This window comes from Lucilia cuprina, chromosome 4 (assembly GCF_022045245.1).
Source record: "Lucilia cuprina isolate Lc7/37 chromosome 4, ASM2204524v1, whole genome shotgun sequence".
NCBI classification, from domain to species: Eukaryota; Metazoa; Arthropoda; class Insecta; order Diptera; family Calliphoridae; genus Lucilia; species Lucilia cuprina.
The window spans coordinates 4,672,229-4,694,576 of NC_060952.1; the positions used below are offsets into that span (position 1 = coordinate 4,672,229).

General features: G+C 26.8%; 1 protein-coding gene across 2 annotated transcripts in view; it reads left to right on the forward strand.

Moving 5' to 3' along the window:
• LOC111690903 overlaps window positions 1-15,111 on the forward strand; it is a 38,690-nt gene extending 23,579 nt beyond the window's left edge. Inside the window, exons 2-12 of one of the 2 annotated variants that reach the window (XM_023453496.2) lie at window positions 11,310-11,432; window positions 11,506-11,643; window positions 11,706-11,843; window positions 11,908-12,011; window positions 12,101-12,228; window positions 12,298-12,417; window positions 12,485-12,630; window positions 12,691-12,865; window positions 12,943-13,283; window positions 14,454-14,651; window positions 14,734-15,111. In XM_023453496.2, the coding sequence (XP_023309264.2) occupies window positions 11,310-11,432; window positions 11,506-11,643; window positions 11,706-11,843; window positions 11,908-12,011; window positions 12,101-12,228; window positions 12,298-12,417; window positions 12,485-12,630; window positions 12,691-12,865; window positions 12,943-13,283; window positions 14,454-14,651; window positions 14,734-14,849 (1,727 nt within the window). In that variant the 3' untranslated portion in view covers window positions 14,850-15,111. The remainder of the gene's footprint in view (window positions 1-11,309; window positions 11,433-11,505; window positions 11,644-11,705; window positions 11,844-11,907; window positions 12,012-12,100; window positions 12,229-12,297; window positions 12,418-12,484; window positions 12,631-12,690; window positions 12,866-12,942; window positions 13,284-14,453; window positions 14,652-14,733) is intronic. The other variant, XM_046948209.1, reaches the window with a different exon arrangement.
• Window positions 15,112-22,348: the final 7,237 nt, after the last annotated feature.

Genomic DNA, 22,348 nt, shown 5'->3' on the forward strand with positions numbered 1-22,348 from the left:
AAAAATGTACAGTGTTTTTTAATAAAATATAAAAAAAGCGAAAACAAATATACATTGTAAATACAACACACAGGTTAATGGAAAATTTATCAGTTGTATTAAATATATTTTTCTTTCAGTGTATATATTGAAACATATATCGTTTTTATGACATTATTTTACTTTCGATTTCATTTCATTTACTTTTGAGCAAAAAAAATCTCTGTTAATAAATACAATTTAATTATTTTAATCTCTTTTGGTTATTTCTTGTTGTTGTTATTTTTGTTTTTTCCTTCTCATTTTGTCATCTATTCATTTTAATCTATATTATCTTTGTTATTGTATAATTATGTAATTATTATTACATTACATTATGATGTTTATTTTGTTTATTATATAATTATGTTGATTTGTGTTTAGAATGATGATGACTGGTGGTAATTTCTTTGGAATTTTATGATTTCTTTTGTTTTAAGGGTTTTTGATTTTTGATTATTAGAGGAATATAAAGGAGTACACACAATTTTTTTTTTTATTTTTGTTTAATGATGAGAGAATATTTAAATGAGTGAAACATTTTTTATATTTAACTTTAATTTTATATACAATTTCAAAATGAAATAATAGCTTTAATTTTTTTTGGAAATAATTACTTAATTATATATTTTATGGGAAATATAAAATGTAAAAGACAGAATACTAGATACTACAGATTGAACTATAGTTTAGACTACTTTACACAGAACTATTAAACTAATATTTAAGAATATTATCGTCTTGGTTTAATAATATTATCGTCTTGTTTAAACCCAACATTACAAATTAGATTAATACTAGATTATAGACTATTCTATAAACTAGACTATGTACTAGACTGTAGACCAGACTTTAAACTAAACTATAGTTGACTATGGACTAGACTATAGACTACACTATAGGCTAGGCAATGGACAAGGCAATAGACTAGACCATAGACTACATAATATATTATAGGATAGACTATCGACTAGACTGCGGACTAGACTACAGACTGGACTATAGAACATACAATAGACTAGACTATAGACTACATAATAGATTATAGGATAGACTATAGATTAGACTATGAACTAGACTATAGACTGGGCTATAGACTAGACTATAGACATGATTAAAAACTGGGCTATAGACTAGACTATATACACGATTGAAGACTAGACTATAGACTAGAATATAGACTACATAATAGATTATAGGATAGACTAGACTATAGACTAGACTATAGACTAGACTATAGACTAGACTATAGATTAGACTATAGACTAGACTATAGACTAGACTATAGACTAGACTATAGACTAGACTATAGACTAGACTATAGACTGCACTATAAACTAGACTATATACTAGACTATAGACTAGACTATAGACTAGACTATAGACCAGACTATAGACTAGACTATAGACTAGACTACAGACTAGACTATAGACTAGACTATAGACCAGACTATACACTAGAATTTCAAAAGGAATATCTCAATTTCAATTGATATTTTCTAAATTTTAAATGAAAATTCTCATTTTCAATTGATCCTTTCTAAATGTTAAATGAAAAATCCCATTTTTAATTGGAATTTTCTAAATTTCAAGTGGAAAATCTCATTTACAATAGAGTTTTTCTGAATTACTGTTGACTATGTAGACTATAAAATAGCCTACAGGATAAACTAGACTTTAGACTAGAGTATTGATAGTCTAATCTATAGACTAGACTGTAGTTTAGACATTCGATTAGACTGTAGGCTACACTATAGAAAGGAGTATAGACTGTACTTTAGACTAAATTAGACGAAAAGAAGCTGATGCTAACTAGTTCCATGGTTGTGGCTTTCCTATACTAAAAAGAAAAGGGAAATAATTCCTTTAGGTTAGGACTCGCTCAATTTATGATAATAAATATAATTGTCAAATTTTTTATCTAAAAATCTTTTTTAATATAAACTGAATTTGCAAAATAAATATTAAAAATTTAGTTGATTATTAAAACCGTTTGGTTTGCTGCTCTAAAACTATCTCTAAATATCCTTTACAACTTTAGCTCTTAAGAAATGTTGGTGGAGAAGTAGTTAAATTAAAATAAATCTCACCTTTAGATTTCATTATTAAAGCACTTTGTAACTGTAAATGTCCTTTTTTTAAAAAAAACTCATTATACTTTTAAGCAAAAAACTGTCCTATAACTTTAAAGGTAAATTTAAAAAAATTGCATTTATTAGTTGGTAATTTCTTTTTTGTTAAATATTTATGTTGTTGTTTTCATTATTAATTATTAAATTCTTAAAGTAGTTTTTAAATAAAGAAAAAAATAAAATAATCCTCTGTTAAGGTAACTTGGAAGGAAATTTTAGAATTTAAATTTCAATCTTTGATACCAATTCGGAGGGGATTATAAACCATTTCTACTCATTTAATTATACTCTTAAATAAAACAACAAAACTCTCACTCACTTGTAATATAATAAACAAAGTAATTGTACAAAATTTTATTTGGTTTTTTAAAAAAAATTGTTGATTTGTTTTTTCTACTTTTTTAATTAAATTTAATTTTTGTAAATATTTTAAAAAATATATATTTTTATGTTTGAAAATACACTGCAAATAATTATAAATAAAATAAAAATGCTTTTCTTTTTCTTTAATTATTTATTGTAAATATATTTATATTGAAAAATAAATTTTTGAGTTATAATTTTCTAATAATTGTTTATTTTTCTTTTTATTAAATTTTAATATATAAATATTATTTAAAACTAAAACTAAACCTTAAACTTTTTATAAAAAATATAGACGTTTTTTTTAAGTAAAAAAAAAACTTAACCCAAAAAAATGCAGAAAAAACGTTTTAAACCTAAAAAGGCGTTTTCTAGCAAGAAAAACCCGAAAAATCCAGTAACAATTCAAGTTTTAAATAAATCTATAAAAAAAAGAACACGAAATGTTGGGATGGGCTGCCCGGTGACCGCTAGTATTGTATAAAATATTAAAAAACCAAAAAAAAATTAATTAATTAATTATTAATATTTGTCTCATTTTTGTAACCATTTTTAAATGTATTAACAAAATTTATGTTTTATTTTATTTTATTTTTTTCACTTATTGTGTTGTCTAAATATGTTTTTGTTTTATTTTTTTAGTTAATTAATTATTTTGTTAATCATTATTATTGATGTGTGAAACAACAATTTCTGTAATTTATTTATTTTTTTGTAGTTTATTCCAATTGTTTACTTTAACTCTCTTTAACTTTCTCTCTTTGATTCTTATACTTGTAATGTAAATGTGGTAGTTATTGTTTAATTAAAGTGTGTCTTTATGTGTGTGCGTTAAAATTAAAAATAAAACACAAATTTAAATTATTTATTTTCTTTTTATAAAAAAATCTTTTAAAAACTTTTTTTGTTACAATTGTTTATTATTTTTACTCTTCTAATTCTCAATGCGTTGTGGTTTGATGTAAAATGTTTTACATTAAATGTTGTTGTTTTCCTCCTGGTTTTGTTGTTTTATTTTTTATCCTGTAAAAGCTTTATCGTTGTAGTAGTTTGCTGTGTGTGTGTGTATTAGTGTATTAGTAGTGTTTTATACTTGAGAAAACTTTCATTTAGCAATCATACGATATTCTTTTTTTATATTATATTTTCATTTCAATTGTATTTTTATTTCTATATATTTTATTTTAATGTTGTTGCTGTTGTTGCTGCTGCTGCTATTCATTGAAATAAAAACAACATCTAGTAAATATATGTATTTGTATATATTTATATTATTTCTACTGATTGAAATGTAGTTTTTCCTCATTTTCTTGTTGTTTTTTTTTTTCATTCTCAATGTAAAATGGAAAGCCAGCAAAAAATCCTTTTACAACAACATCAGCAGCCACAATAATCTTCTAACAAAACCTAAACAACATTCAAGCCCTGCCAACAACCAGACAGCTCAACCACCCACCCAACCAAACCCCATTTAAAGCTCAACTTTACTCTTAAAAACACAAACAAACCAAACACACACATTTACACACATACATATATAGAACCCCCACCTTTTTATACATACACACAATTACACTTAGATATACATATAAATATATGAAAAAACATCACTATAACTGCTCTTCATCTCCATCAACATCATCATCAACATCACCGTCATCATCATCAACATGTTCATCATGAGTAGTAACATTAAGCACTTTAATAAGAGCATTTCCCTTCTCATGTTTTACTCTCCCTTGTCACTTATTTTATTCCCTTTAGTTAATGTTTTTTATTTTATTTTTTTTTTTCTCATAAAAATATTTTTCACTATTATTTTAAGAATTTATTTTATATTTAAAATACTTTCTTCCGTTTTTATCGAAAGCACTACGCTCCTCTTCCCTGTATGGGTTCCTACTTTTTTGCCCATTTCCATTAATTTTGTTTAATTTATAGAGAGAAAAAACTAAACACTTTTTTGCGTTACGTTACAGCTCTTGGGAGAATACATTTTAAGTTTTGGGAAATATTTTTTTCCCGGAACATAATTATAGATTTTTAAAGTAAAATCAAAGATTTGTATTTGTAACAGAAGTTTAAAAGAATGGGTTCATTTAACTCACTTAAAATTTTATTTAAAAATGTTATAGTTTTGGAATTTAAACTTTTATTTTACACTAGTCAAAGAACTACACAATAGACAAGTCAAGTCCATAAACTAGGGCACAGATTAGTTTATAAACTAATCATTAAACACTTACTCTGACTGGTTAATAGTTTAGTCTATGTACTAGTCAATATACTATTTCATAGTTAATAGACTAGTCGCTGTAATTGTCAATAGGCTTATCAGTAAGCTAGTACATAGCCTAGTCCAAAAATTATAGACTGAACCATAGATAAGTTCATAGTCTAGGCCATACACTAATTAAATGTTCAATAGACCAAAATATATATAGACTAGTTAGTACATAAACTTGCCTCAATCTGTCTCAGGTTCCTGTAAAATTTTCGGGTTAACGAAGTTTTTATATCTCGTTAAAATCAAAGAGTTTCTTGAAAAGTTAAAAATTATTCTTCTTAGGTAAACAAAAATCTACTCCCGGAAAACATTATTAAAGTACATGATCCGTTTAGTAGTTTTGTCTAATGAAAGCATGGATTATGATAATTTGTTGTGTAACAACATGTTCCATATTTTGCATTACTTAGGACCAAATACTTAACGTCTATTTTCGGTCCAGTAAACGTATACTTAGCTCGAGCTATCTATGCTATTGCCATTGTAGCCCCGTTTTACAATAACAGGCGTCATGAGACAAGCTCAATCTAATCCCAACAAAGGATAAGGTAATCACTAGTCTAGATCCACTGGACCTATTGTCCAATCACACTACTGAGATGGCTTTTGTTGTTTCGGCAACATAAGATTAAGATTAATGCAAAATGACTCCTCAATGCTTCCGATCCCGTTCGTCCATCAATCAGACACTAGTATCCGATAACCAACACATACCCAATCTTTGCATTATCAGCTCAATGCCAACATTATATTAATTTACAGCCCTGCCCTGTACCGCCCCTTGAAGAAACTTATTCCGAAAATGTATATTTCACCGTCCATCAATCATTGAACGAAGCACGGCCTTCCTGCGAATTAAGGTTTAAACATAAGCCACTACGTGGTTCCCGAAGGCACCTTAAACAAATGGTCACACGTAGTACCAGAATAGGAGGTTCGACCCCATGTCAAATCATTCCAATTTAAGACCGAGGATACATTTGACATTATTAGTTTTTAGACCCGGAATACCAGAGGTATTGGTAGCACTTCTTTACCTCGGGATCGCAATACACCAAGATGTGGGGCATTCATCAAGGAACCATGATGGATCATATAGAGCCTTATTTTTTGGCAAAGGAGTAGTTTTGGAATTAGTTAAATGTAATGTATGTGTAGATAACATGATTCTCACTTAAGATATCGCGTCGTTTTTATTTTCTCAAATATATATTTGGATTGGTTTTGAATCAATCCTGAAGCTTATTTTAGTTTTAATCTCGTTATCTTATGACATTGTCAGAATATCTAATCTGAGAATACACTACAACTTTAAACTTCAATGAATGGGAAGTAGATAAATTAAATCCGAAATGTTAGATCAAGAAAAAACAAATTCTTATATGTTTATATAAAAGACCTAGTTTTCAATGTCCGCTGAATAAAAATTTATAACGTATTACATACAATTCCGAGATGATTTAAAATTTTTCAAGAAAAACATAATTTTTAGTTTTAAATCAAGTCCTCAGTTAAAGCTAAATAAATCATAAATCGTTTAAAAAATAGCTTAAATCAATCGACCAATAACGAAGTTATCGATTTATAACGAATGTGATAATCGTTATAAATTGGAAACCATTTAAATTAAAATTTTGATTAATTAAAAGCTGCAATTTAAAAAAATAAAAATTAAAAGTTTTAGTCTGATTTCATAAAACGTAGAATATTCTTTTCAAAACGTAATTTCTTTAAAAAAATAGTAAATTATTTCTGTATAGTTTTGAAAACCTTGCAGCATTATTGATGACATTCTTTTAAAAATTCCTTTTTAATGTTAATGTCTTTTTTCTGCTAGTGATGTTGTTGTTATTATTGTTATTGCTTTTAACCTTTTGACGAGTTGCCTTTTTTTGTTGTGTTGTTCCTGTCGCTGTTGCTGCTTCTGCTGTTGTTGGCATAGTGTTGCTTTAATAGCAAAAAATGAAAAACATTTTCATTATAATCATTTTTTATTTTCTATATTATTTCTATTTCTCTGTGTTGTAATTCATTTTTGTGCCATTCTATTTTACTAAATTATTGTTCGTCTTCAGTTCAGGCTGTTTGTGTTGTGCTTTTTTGTTTGTTGTTGTAAGTGTATACAACAACAGAATCCTTCATCATTTTTCATTTAGTTTGTTAAATTATTTTGTTCTTTCTATTTTTTTTTTTTTTTTGTTCGACTCAGCACTATTTTTTACTTGAGACTTTTATTTGCTTTTTATGTGTTTCCTATAAGAATAAAAAAACTGGGTGGTTGGTGGAGAGATGGTGTTTTGGCTTAGAATAAAGAATGTGAATATTTATGCTCACACACGTAGTCCTTTACATTTATACACATACATACACATATTAATACTGTTATATTTTTTCATCTTCTAGTTTTTTTGTTTGTTTGTATATTTGTTGTTGGTATTGTAAATTCATTGCTTAATTTAGTAGTTACTTTTTTACATTTGTTTTCCTACTCTTTTCTTTTCTATCTCTTTCTATACACCACTAACTCTAACTTACTCCTTCTGAGTGCCTAAGTGTTTATGTTTGTGTGTGTATGTGTGTGTTTGAAAGAGTAAATATTCCTTTCATTTTCGCCGTAAATAAAAGAAAATTTTTCAATTTACAAATGAGCTTGAGCATACCTTGAAGTTTCCGTTTTATTTTCTACTTCTTTTTTTTACATTTGTGTCTCTGTGTGTGTATTTTATTTAGTGTTTATATGTTTTCTTGTATATTTATATTAATAAAAGCCTTTTTTGGGGAAAAACATATTGTATTTTATTTGAAATACAAAAAATCTTATCATTTAATGTTGTAATTTTTATTTTCGTTTTCTTCTTTCTCTCTCTCTAAGAATGCTTGCAGTGTTGTGTAATTAAATTCAATGTGTTTTAATTTTCTCTAACTTTATTAAATGAAAATGTAATAAATTTTTATCATTAAATATATTTAAGATTTATATTTTCTAATGACAAAGAAAAAAATGCTAAATTTATTTCTTCAAAAAAGGAGAGGACCCTTTTTGTCATAAAAATGTTTTAATTTCAACGTTGTTATTGTCATTTCTTTTGTGGAACAAATAATGCAATTTTATAATTTCTATTTTATTGTCAAAAAAAAGGAAAACGTAAAAATGTTTGTAGTTAATTAAAATTTTTATATTAAATTTAATTAAAATAATTTTTAAAACTATAAAATGTTGAAGACGAAAAAAATACAAAAAGCTTGCTATATATTGGAAGATTTAACATTTAATATAAAAAAGTTTACAATATTTGTATGTAAAAATTCTTAAAAAAAAGCTTTTATTACAAAAAATACGTTACTATCTTTATTAACAGCTTTAATTTAGCTTTTAAAAAAACAGCTAGTTAATTTAAAGAAATAATCAATATTGAAAGATTCCTTTAATAAAAGCTTTCAATACAACAAATTTTTCAATACAACAAAGCTTTTCAAAACTCATATACAAGAAAGACTCCATTAGCAATAATTATTTTAATTAAAAATTGTCATTATATAAAGTTTTGTTAATCTATTTTAAAGCTTTCAATGGCAAAATTTTTTAGTATCCCATAAAAAGCTTAATTTGGCTTTTTGTATAATACATATTTTACTAATCTATTTCAAGTTAAGAAATTAAAAATATCTGTTTTTAACTTTCAATGAAAATTATGTTTAAGCATTTCAAAACTACAATTTAATGCGGAAAAAAGCATTCAATGAAAAACTGCAATTTAAAGCTATAAATATGAAAAAGCTTTCATAATCTATTACAGCTAAAAAAGAACAAATTTGTTTAACTTTTTTGTAAAAAAATTTCAAAAAATTTAAAAGCTGCAATTTATAAAATATATTACAGCTAAAGAGAGCTTTAAAAATGCTGCAATTTAAAGCTTTACATATAAATACCTTCCGAAATATTTTGCAGCTAAAGGGAGCTTTAAAAAAGCATTCAACGAAAGTTATGTTTATGCATTTAAAAACTGCTATTTAAACCTTTAAATATAAACAGCTTACAAAATCTATTACAGTTAAAGAAATAACAAGTTTGCTAAGCTTTTTGAAAAAGCTGTTAATGTTTAAGCATTCGAAAACTGTAAAATTTCAACATTAAATTAAATTTAAATTTGAAGAATATTTTTAATATTAGATTCAAGTTTAAAAAAGACTGCAAAAACTACTGAAACTAAATTATATTACGACTTAAATTTTAAGCTTTTTCATATTAAAAGCTTTCGCCTAAAACTTTTTTAAACTGAATGTAACACTGAAGCTTTTAAGAAAGCTTTTTCTATTAAGAAACATGAATAAAACAATTTATTAATAAATTATTTCCTAATTTATTTGTTATAATACCCTACAACTCTACAAACATTTTTATCTTCTAAATTTCAAGTAATTTTCCATTTTGTTATTATTTTTTTATTTTAAATTTTAACTGCATTTTTTAGCTTTAGAATTTCTATAATTTATACAAAATTTTGCATTAAAATAACAATTAATTAATTACTTTAATTCTTTTATTGTTGTTTAAATATTTAACACAAAAACAAATACTTATCAAAAAACCAATAAATTTTATTTAGAAAATGAACGTGTTTTTTAAGTTTTTTTTTTATTTTCATTTTAAAATTAATTAAAAATTTATATTGAAATTAAAAACAAAAACATAAATAAATCTGTAGAATTTCATGACAAAAATTTCTACAAATTAATTAAATCAAACAATAAACGAATGAAATATGAATCAAAGACAAATGAAAACAATAATAAAAATGAAAAAAAAATTAGCCACAACCATAAAAAAATTTAACAAATAAATTGTTTATAACACTTCAAAGCAAACAATATCTTTCAGCTTTAAACAAATTATTTAAATGTTTTACATTTTTATGGCGTAAGTTTTTGGTACTTGTCGTTGTAAAATAATATAAAATAAAAATAATTAAAAATGTACAGAAAAACAAATCTAAATCAATAGTGTAAATAAAATGCCAATGACATTTGGCGTCATGAGTTGAGTAGCCAGCGTTCAACACAGTGATAAATATCGATAAATTTGATACGATTATTGGATTTTATGTTCAATAATGATTTTATACGCTCGTTTTACAAAATGCGTGGTCGGACGGTTTAGTCGGTCGCTTGGTTTTGTTTTGTTGGTTGTTGGTGTATTTATTTTAAAAATTCGTGTTTATTCATGTTGAAAGATATTTTACATTGGAGGAAGTATCCGCTTAGGAGTTTCTGGAGATTGCATGAATGCCCTGAGAAGTCATAATATAACTACTTCAGTTATAGTTTTTTTTTCTAGTTCAGTTCTAGTTCCGTTCTAGTTCAGTTCTAGTTTAGTTCTAGTTCAGTTCTAGTTCAGATCTAGTTTAGTTCTAGTTCAGTTCTAGTTCAGTTCTAGTTCAGTTCTAGTTCAGTTCTAGTTCAGTTCTAGTTCAGTTCTAGTTCAGTTCTAGTTCAGTTCTAGTTCAGTTCTAGTTCAGTTCTAGTTCAGTTCTAGTTCAGTTCTAGTTCAGTTCTAGTTCAGTTCTAGTTCAGTTCTAGTTCAGTTCTAGTTCAGTTCTAGTTTAGTTCTACTTCAGTTCTATATATTACTCTCTCATTCTCCAAGCAAATTCAAAAATCTTTAAATACGTTCCTTAGGCAGCCTTCCCTTATTAAAAACTCTATGTAACCCCCTTACTCCATCACTCAAACTAAACAAAATCGTGTTTGGCTTCAGTTCAATCCAGTTCATTCATTTATTGTTTATTTAAATTATATTTTGATTAAACAAAATATGTAAAAGTAAAATATAAAAAAAAACAAAATTGTTATATTTATTTCTGTTGTAACTTATGTATTTATTTAAATTTTTTTTCGTTCAATACTCGTTATGCGAGAACACAAAAGTATAAATTTCAAAAATATACATAATTTCATTTTTACTACAAAACTTTTTACAGAAAAATAAATAATAAACAGAAATTGTTGTTTGATTTATTTATTAGTTTCTATTTTTAATAACATTTTTTTATTATTATATTTCTGTTTATTTGTTTTAGTTATTAGTTCTTTATTATTTTAATGTTTTTTTTTCTCAACTATTTTTCATTTATATAAATATTTATCAGATATTTATGATTCAAAGTAAAAGTGAAAGAGTTTCTAGTTTCCTTATCTTAATTAAACAAGAAGAAAACTGAAGTTTGTTGCCCTTTTTGATAAAAGTTGAAAAAAAACTATTTAGTTTTAACCATCAATCAATGAAAAGAAAAAAAAGGGGAAGTTTTTTTTAATATTAAATTTCAATGAACTCTTTAATAACTAGAAAGGAAGTGAATCATAAAATAATTATATAAAAATAAATGAAAAATCGTTATTTTTTTATTAGTTTTTTATTATTAATTTGAATTTATTCAAATAAAATCTTACTTTGAAAAATGTGCATTAATCTATTTTCATTTATTTCTTCGTGTTTGCTTAAAAATCTTTATGTCCCCCAGACTTTTGCAAGGGTCGTGAAACGTTACAGAATCTGTGTGATCAAATACCGGGAGATGCTTTACTTTACTCTTTATTTAGAGAAAGTGCTGAACCAGTTAAATGTCCTCTCAAAGGTAAACATTAATCTTTCATTGACTTCGCCTTGAAATAAAGTTTTCAACAAATTTTCTTATGTTCAAATTTTAGGTCCCTTTATCTTCACTTATAATCGAGGCAATGGCGAATGTAAAAGTCCTGTTTCTAATATTGAAAGCTGCACCGAAGACAGTCGTTTGTTATTAAGTTTTCAGGCCTGTCCAGATGTGGTGGGGACAGAAAGTACAGGTAGGTTAAGACCTTTTTTATATTAAGTTCCAAAAATTTATAATTTTTTTATTGTTTTCTAGTGGAGGAACTCACTTGTCTGGCCACTTGGAAAGATGGTAATTCACGTTATCTGGTGGGTTTAGTATCTCACCATCATGCCATATCAAATGAGGAGCGTTATCGTTGCTTTGTCTATGAGAAAATATCCTCCTTAATGGGTTAGTAATAAAAAATGTTTATACCAAAAGCTCTGTTTATTCTAATAAAATGTTTGTATAATAGATCTAGGGCACTATGCTGGACCCAGTGTATCGACGTCAAAAGATGCCGAATACAAATTGGCACAATCGGGAGATGCTACATGTAATGGACTGGATAGTGCAGAGGTAAGTTGAAAAATTCAACAATATCATGGAACTTATTCCAAAAAAGTCCAAAATGGAGTAAAGTTTCTACGAATTTTTTAACATTTCAGGTCGGTTCTCGTATAATGTCTTTGCGTAAACCGCCGATCACCGAAAGATGTGATTTTCCCGTGTGGTTTAAAGGTCCCCGACATTGGCATGTATTAATGGGAAATGCGGTCTATAATTACCATACAAAGTAAGTTTTTAAATTACAAAATTTATCTTGATTCACTTAATAATTTCTAAAAATTTCCAAAACAAATAGTGATGGTTCCATTCATATAATCAAACCCAATGGCTATATGGAAACTCGAGCATTGTGTGAACAAATCAATAAGCAAACCTCAACGGAAATGATGTCGGTAGTACATTATACCACAGGCTGGTGAGTTATTTTACTCGCAAAAATAAATTTCAAAACAAATTATTAATTTTCTTCAAATTTGTTTCAGTCAATCTGGTTTTATGTGCATGATGTTCTATCGTCGTGATACTCATGTCATTGAAATACAAACGGGTAAACCAGCCTCTAGATTAGAAGATGCTTGTGCTCCAGATCATTTTGATATCAATAAAACTCCCTATATTACATTACTGGGTAGGTTTTTATTAAGCTTGTTACAATTACATTTAAAATTAATTTTTCTTTTTTTAACAGCCTCCAATCCAGATCCTCAAATTTGTCCCATGGAAGGTTTATATACTTTAAGAGGTGCCATAGGACCCCCTTACTTGGCCACCAGACACAAACGTAATCACAACAAGGTACATGGCCTACACAATCATCATCATCAGTATGAAGGCAATAACGGCAGGGAATATTTACATAAAAGGTAAGAATTTTTAATTAATTATTCTTTTTGTTGTGTTTAGTAATTTCTTTTTTCTTTTTAACTCCCCCCATCTACAGACACAGTTCCCTTAGTTTCCGCAATTCTCAGCATGATGAAAAGAATGCCTGGCATTCAAATACTCGTGGTCTTCCTATACGTTCTCGCCGTGATGCTTCTAGCACAGTTACCCCTTTGGCCACCTTAAACACGAATCAAACTACCCAAAAAATTTTGGTGGTGGGCAATAATACAAATGTTGGTTTCGTTCAGAATCCTATTAGTGATACTCGCCTTAGGAGTAGACGTAATGTTCCTGAATGTGTTACAAACTATAAGGCTCAACGTCAATTGTGGGTGGGCTGTACGGAGGCAAATGTTATTGATGTACGACCGTTGTGTAATGATGAGGGTGATGAAGGTATGTAGAGGAATTTAATAGTAGTTATATTAAGGTTATGAAAAAAAATTTATATCCAGTTTTATGGCTCTACTTTTAAAATTTAAATAGTCCTTGGCTCTTCGATGCGTTTACTTTGACTGACTCTATCTTAACCAGTCATGGACAAGTTTGAACCAATATTTTTTATGATTTATATTATTAAATTAGACCATATACTATACTGTGCTTTAGACTATTGACTAGAGTATAGACCAGACTAAATACTATACTGCAGACTAGTGTATAGGCTACAATCTACAATTGACTGTAACAACGACTGCAGAATATATAAGCAAAGCGATAGATAAGATTATAGACCTGACTATAGACTACAGACATTAGCATGAATATAGACTAAATACTAGACTAAAGTATAGACTAAATACTAGACTAAAGAATAGACTAAATACTAGACTAAAGAATAGTCTACGGATAAAAGTCTGTTCAATAGAATAGACTCCAGATGAAAGTCTAGTCTATACTTACTATAGAGTAGACTATATACTAGACAAGACTATAAACTTGACTATAAACAGAACTATGCACTTGCCACTAGAGTAGAGTGTAGACTTAAGAATATAAAATAGATTATAATATAGACTAGCCTATAGTCCACACTATAGAAAATAGTATAGACTAAACAAGACATTAGAATAGACTAAGATAAAGATTAGACTATAGCTAAAAGTTTTGAAGACTAGGCTATAGGTTAGACTTTAGAATATACTTAAAACTAAGTACAATAGAGAATGGTCTATTGAATTCTATGTGGTCTACTCATCAAAAGTGTAAATAGTTTTCTTATAATCAATTTGGTCCTTCGAACCTATCAAAATTATTATTTTTTAAAGTTTCCTATGTTTTCTGACCTTATTTATGAATAATAACTAAAATCTTAATCTTTGGACAATATTACGAAGAGTTTCAGTTGGATTCTGTATAGATCAGGTCGCTCAATATAAAGATTTTATTTATCGTTCTTTCGGTATATGGTCTTACGAACCATATAACGTTAATTATAAATAACTCGTGTTTTTTAACAATTTAGAAGATTAATTCATGCAGTTGCCGAAAAAATGGTCCTTCGAATAGTTGAACTTTATATTTAATCTGTTTTCTAATAGTTATCTTTCTTATTTCACTACACAGAATATTCCTGTCATGGTTCTTGGTCCGAGAATGGTACTGTCTATATAATTGCCAGACATAAAGGTACTAAACATGGTGTTTGTATCAGCTACCGACCGACAGAGGGCACTTCAGCGAAACTAGTAGTAGGAGATGCCTGCTATCGAGGTACACAAAAACCACCGGAACATCATTTGGTGGCCAATTTATCTATATTTGGTAAGTAGTGCAACATAATTTATCCTCTTTTTTAAATAAACATTAAAAATACTAATTTATTTTAATATTTCTAATTCTCAAGGTAAATGCGGTGAAACCGGTTCCAACTCTCCCACCATGCCCATTATCAGTTGGTTTAATTTACTACTGGCCACCATATTAATAACATTATTCAGTCAATTGCCCATACAAAGATGATTTCGTAACTAAGAAACTCTAAGCTTCAACAGAAACTAGAACTAAGCATTTAACGAAATAAGCTGATATATAGAAAAGAAAGAAAAAAATTTTCATTCTTTACAAAATTAAATAAAAACCGAAAAAAATTATGTAATTGCAAATAAAAAAGAACTCACATGTTAAAAACACAACAAACCAGAAAAAATAATTTTCTTTTAATTTAAGTATTCTAAAACAGAAAATGCACCTCCAAAATGTTTTTTTAATAAAAAAATAAAATTTAAAGAAATTAAAATTTAAAAAATTTAAAATTTTAAAATGAGACTAAATAATTAAAAAAAAAGAAATATTAATAATAAAAAACAGTTAAATAAATGTAAATAACTAAAAAAAAAAATTTTGCATTAAAAAATAAAACAACAAAAAATTGTGTTATTAATTAAAAAAATAAAATTAAGTTAAAAAAACACTGATTTATGATTTTTTTATAAATAATAAATGTCAATAATTATAAAAATTAATTATAAATTTAAAACCAAACTAAATGTTGTATACTCCTTTGCCCCTTAAAAACCAAGTAATTGTAAATATTAAATAATTAATAAAAAAAATAAACAATTTCTGCTATTTTGTAAATAAATTGTGTGTTTTTGTTAAATAAACTAAAAATAAAGAAACAGAAAAAAAAAACAAAATGGTTTTGCACAAAACATTAAAATAAATTTAATTAAAAATTATAAAAAAAAAATAAAAAATAAATAAAAAACTTTGCTGTGTGTATTACCATTATTATAATTTCGGTTTTAAGTTTGTTTTTTATATACATATATAAAAAAATATTTATAAGATTATAATTATAAATTTTTTGTTTAATTTTTTTATAAAAGAAAAATTATGTAACTAACATTTTTTATATATATTCATAAGCTTTATATATATATATTAAAAACAGAAAAATTATTAAAATAACACAAAACTGTATGCTAAACTTATTTAATTTCTTTTCTATTACTAATTATTAACATAACAAATTATTTTCTATTATTACATTATTATTTCAATGGAAACATAAAAAAACAAATATTTAATTAAAAACAAAATAAATAAAACAAAAAAAAAACACAAACTACATTGCATTGTTATACGATTTGTAAGAAGCTTTAAGCTTATTAATGTCTATTTAAATTAAAAAAACGAAAGAGATGAAAAGAGTTGAAATTGAATTTATAAGGTTTTAGCAAGTTGCTTGTTTTTACTTTTTTTTTATTAATTGTTTATCTAAAAGTTTTTCCCACTTTGGTTCGAAGGACCATTTGAGTTCTAAATTTTTCTTTAAGTTTGTAAAACCTTCATTAAAAATGGTCACAATTTTACACAAATACAACTTTCTTCCACTATTTTTGGCACAATTTTCCTTTATTAAGTATAAAGCTGTTCTCAATTCTTTGATTAATTTAATTCTGAATTTTTCTTAAAGTTTGTAAAACATTTATTAAAAATGGTCCCTGTAAGTTGTAGTTATTTTTTATTTTTATAGAATTTCACACAGATAAAGATAGAAACAATTCGAATAATCGAGTTCTAACCTTGACAACAATCAATCGAGTGTAAGCCAGACTATACCTTAGATTTCGATCTTTGGAATAATACAAAAGTAGAATTCATAACGAATCGCTGTATTTTTCCGACTCTTAGTTTTTTTTTTCAAAATACTATAGAAATATATTTTCAAAAATATGGTCCTTCAAACTTTGTAACTAAACTTTTAAACACTACGTACTTCTTATGGTCCTTCAAATTTATAACTCATTTTTGTAGTTGTGTATTCCTTAAACCAATTAGCACTGGCTCAAAACCTATGGCGATTTGCCTCGCCATAGGTTTTACGTTTCTAGTTTTGCAAATCTTAAATTCCAATCAGAAGAAGATTAATGTTGCTATTTATATCATTCTAACTTTTTCTCTATTACTTTATTATTTTGATTAATATTTCTCAGAAATTTTCATAAGTTTTTCTCCAAATTGTGTGAATCAGTCTAAAGTTTGTATTCTGTAATATTTAACTTCACTTCAATCGATGATTTTGGGATACTAACGTTCTAAACTTTACTTACCGGCTGGTTTTTACGGAGAACTCAAGAACCAAGTAGACAAAGAAGTTTGGGAAACATTTCAACTAAGGTTGTGGCGATTCTAAGGGTATTACAATGGGCCACAAGGTCTCCGAGTAAATTCTCTAACTTACTTAAGCAATAAATCTTAAGCTGAATGGTATTTCTTTATATTTTCAAAAAAAGCCCTCGGTCTTTTAAATTTTTTGTTATTATATCTTTGACTTGATTTCTATAGTTCAAGAAATCCAACTTTTCAATAAGTATTTTAAAATTAAATTAGGTACTGCTATACTTTTAAAAAGCATTTACAGATCTTAAAATATATTATGGCCAGACACACATCCTATCAATTTTGGAATAACAAGAATCCCATAACTTATTATTCCGACCATATTATTCAGTTATTTAAAGTTAATGACTTTCCAACTCAATTTCATTTACTTTTTAATAATTTAACATTGATATATTTATTGTAAAAAAAGAAAAAAAATATAAGGATACTTTTCACATTCCACAGAATTCAAGGTGGTTTTAAAAGTGAATTTAGTGTCCCCATGTTAACAAATGTGTAATCAGTTTTGCCTACAAAAATCGAGACTACTCTGCACTAGCGTGATAATAGTACTTCTCAAAAGACTAGGTCTGATTAAAAACTTATCCAAATATATGGAAAAAACATACTCTATTTAATCTTGTGAAGTCCTAGGTGAGGACTACGACGTAAAGCTAATACTATTTCCTTGTTTAAATTATGGGGTTACGTGATCCGCAACATGGTTCCATGTAATGCAGGATGGTGTTTACATAGGACTACAAAACGGATCATGTACTCCAATAATGTTTTTCGATGGCTGAATTGACATTCTTTTGCTAGGTTCTTTAGACTAGGTTCGTTATGGAGCAATGATCCAATTATCGGGGATAGAACTCATAGGAATCAAAATAGTAAGTTAAAATGCTAATTAGGTAACCAGTTAGGTAGCTAAAAAGGTAAATGTGAGATTTAAGCTTTTGGACTAGTCACCAAACTATCTCTTCTGAATCAATATCATAATTACTTCAATAACCAGTTCTAACACAGAATATAGTTCAAAAATAACATAAGGAATGACATTTACAGTTTTAATATTTAAATCAGGTAACGGCAAATAACAACAAGAGAGAGTGAGAGCTAAGTGTGATCTTTGCCAATAGCTGATTTAGAATATTCGTTTGAAGAGAAGTTCGTTTTCTAATTCTGGATTAACAATTTTAAAGTATTGAAAATTAAGTTACAATTATTTCATTTAATTTCCAATTCAATTTCACAACATTTGGCATTTTACAAAATTTAAATGCAAAGACAATACTAAACAAATAAAGAAAAACAAATAATTAAAAATAGAAATATGTAAAATTAAAAGTTACTTTACAATTACAATTGAGTTTCTAACAAATACTAACAACACGATATTAGTATGTATGCATTTAGTTTTTATAATTAAGAATATAAAATAAATATTTTTTTACAAATATATTTATGTTTTTTTTTCTCCCTAATTTTTAATAAAAAAAAAAACAAAACAGCACTTTAATTGAATTGCAACAAAAATATATATTTAAAAAAAAGAATGGCACTAAACAAAAAATTATGTAATTATTTTGAAAATGTTTATAAAATAAGTTTAAAAATATTAATAAATTGAAAAAAAAGAAATCATTAAAAAATAAACACTTTTTTATAATTAAATGTACAAAAAACAAGACAACAAATAAGTTTAAAAATTTAAACAAAATTAAACATAAAATAATAAATAAATAATATTTTGCATAGAAAAATTGCATTCATTGGTTTCATATAACAAAAAAAAAAACAACAACAACATAAAAACACAACAAATTAAAACAAACAAAAAATATTAAGTATAAATTAAAATACAAAAAAAAGAACTAGTAATTTAATAAATTAAAAATTAACTTGAAAAGTAAATAAAAATAAAGACAAACAGAAAAAGTAAGAAAAAACAACTTAATGTAGTTATAATTAATCTAATTAATTATAGAAATAAATGTATTTATAAACATAAAATAAACTAATAAATAAATCTATATATAATAATAAATATAAAAACCCTAATTAAGTAGCACTTAAATAAAACAAAAACATTAATAAATAATAAAAAATTAATTAAAATAAAAAAAAAACAACAAAAAGGTATCATTATAAACAATTTTTTTAATTATATAATAAATATAAATAAAAGCAAGAAAAATACAAAAAAAAAACAACAACAACTCATTGACATTTTTTCAATTACCACAAAAATAGAAATTGAATTAAAAATAAAAATTAAACAAAAACTTAAAAATTCCATAGACAAACAGACAACATTAAGAAAAAACAAGTTGTTTAAACAAAATTATAAAAAAAAAAATAGTTTAAACAAACAAAATAAAGAAAAATTCTAAAGAAGAAAAACAAAAACAAAAAAATTATTTAAATGTTTTTTTAGAATGTTTAAGGCAATTAAGAGGTGATATAGATCTAGAGAAACTTGTTTAAATTATAAATCACAACTTAATCGTACACAAATCTACAGATAAAACATTTATACATATACATACAACCATTACTCCTTATACATATTACATTCCCCTGCCCAGCTCCTTAAGCCTATAAAATGAAAAAGAAAACTATAGAAAATCCTCATCATATTTCATACCACATTAAACGCTTATGAATGCATTAATTATTGAAATTATTTAATGATATTTATATAGATGACGATGATGAAAAAAATATACTTAAATTTAATGAAAAATAAAGCAGAGAAGAAAACCAAATAAAAAAACTCTTGAGAATGAACTCTTTGAAAAGAAGAAAAAAAAACCAACAACTCCCCTCATTTTGGCATCACCTCATAGTCACAAAAACCCCATTTGTGTTGAAGATTTTTCTTTTATATTGCTTATACTTTCGAGAAAACGCCTCACAAAAAAATTAAGGTCAAGTAGTGCAGTTTTTGCATTCAGCTTTCGAATAGCATATAATGAAGTACAGTAGAGAGCCATTAAATGGGGACAGCAAAGTTTTTCTTTCCACTGATATTGCAATGTACAGAGAAATGAAGAGAACATGACTCGGCCTTTGACCTAAAAGCGCCCAGTTTTCACTATTATAGAACGATATCTGAGAGATTCCGGGACAATATGCAAAACCAAACGAGATACTTATTGGACTGTATAGATACAGTTTAAGGACTAAGACAGGCGTGTGAACGGGGCATTGTTCATTTAGGTCCTTTATAGTAAATAGGACAAAACGATACCAAAAGATATCTGACAGTTTCAGAGATATTATGCAGAAGTAACAGCAATACTAATTGGACTGTAAAAAAAACAATTTAAGGACTTTAACAGGCGTTTTTACGGGACTTTGTTCTTTTAGGCCTTTTAAAGTAAAAATAGGTCAAAACCATTCCGAAAGATATCTGACAGATTCCGATTCATTATGCAGAAATAACCGAAATACTTACTGTCTGGCTGATTCCGCTACATTACACTGAAGTAATCGAAATACAGTTTAAGGACAGTTGTGTTAACGGGACATCGATCATTCAGAGCATTTAGGAAATAGGAAAGTACCATACCAGAAGATATCTGACAAATTCCCAGACATTATGCATAAGTAACCGAAACACTAATTTGACTGCATAGATACAGTTTAAGGACTCTGACATAAACGGGGTATTTATATAGCTTCAGGGCCATTCCTTTCAGAATCTGAGTTAAAATAATTTAGCAACCAAACCTAGTAATTTGTACTAATTTTACTTTACAGATACAGTTCATTTAGAGCATTTAGAGATTCCGCTAAATTACACTGAAGTAACCGAAATACAGTTTAAGGACACCGGCAGGTGTGTTAACGGGACATCGTTCATTTATAGCATTTAGAAAATAGGAAAGTACCATACCAGAAGATATCTGACAAAATTCCCGGACATTATGTAGAAGTAACCGAAACACTAATTTGACTGTAAAGATACAGTTTAAGGACTCTGACATAAACGGGACATTGTTCAGTTAGAGATTTTATAATATATATAGTATAAGGCCCATTCCTTTCGAAATCTGAGTTAAAATAATTTAGCAACCAAGCATAGTAACATGTCCTCAGTATTGTTCTGTTCCTTTCTCCTCTATTTTTTATTTTCAGTTGAAACTATAATCTACTCCTGTTAAAAAGAATCACAATGAACCACAATCAAGTGAAGTTGCACTTTATTATGCAAGCTACACTACACCACTTTAGTGGGGAGGGCATATTGGGTTTATGCTTATGTTTGTAACATATAAAAATATTTGTCCTATACCAACCTGAAAGTATACCTTTCGGCTTAGAATCGTTTTCTGAGTCGATTAAGTTATGTCCGTCCATGTAAACCTTGTGCGCAAGGTACAGGTCGCAATTTTCGAGATAATTGGATGAAATTTGGCACACACTCTTTTTTTGGCCCAAAGACGAATTGAAAATGGATAAGATCGGTCCATTATTTCGCCTAGCCCCCATACAAAAATTTTTGATTGAAGTATTGAACAATCACGTATCTTAGCTATTTAAAGATCTAATACCGATTTTCAGTTATCGATATAAAAATAGATTTTTTATAGGATCTAGGTTGGACTTTTAATTTTTGGTGGAAAATATGAGTGATAACATATTATAGGATTTTGCCCCTTGGAATACTTACTATATAATAAACTAGTTTATAGACTAGTCTAGAGACTTGATCAAAGTCTTGTCTTTTGACAAGTACATAGCCTAGGCCAGATTAAAAGATTGCCTATAGTTTATATAATGAACTAAAAAGATGATTACAGGCTATATCATAGACCATTATATGGACTACATTATAATATAGTCTAGAGACTAGATTAGAGAATATTCTAGATAATTATTGACCATTTTGTGGACTTAATCATCAACTATTTTATAGACTAGAATATATGCACTCCTTATGATACTAGTTACTGGTCTATACTAGACAATAAACTAGTTCATAGACTATACAGTGGGCTAATTATCACATATTATAGGACTGTATATAAGCGTGATCTCACATTTTCTCAGGGTAAATAGAAGGGATCGCAACCTTATTAAGTGGCAAATTGAATACTGGAGAGTTTATTCTCAGACAAAATGTAAATCAAATATTCTGAAGTGAACTTTCGATTTCTATATTTTGCTTTCCCTATTTTATTGATCTCTACTGCCTTTACTTATGCCATTAATATTATTATCTTCACAATCATTCATTCTTATTCATATTTATGCATAATTTCCATTAATATCACTAAAGTTTTCATAAAAATTCTGTCTTTTATAAGAAAATATTATGAGAAACACAATTAACGTTTCTT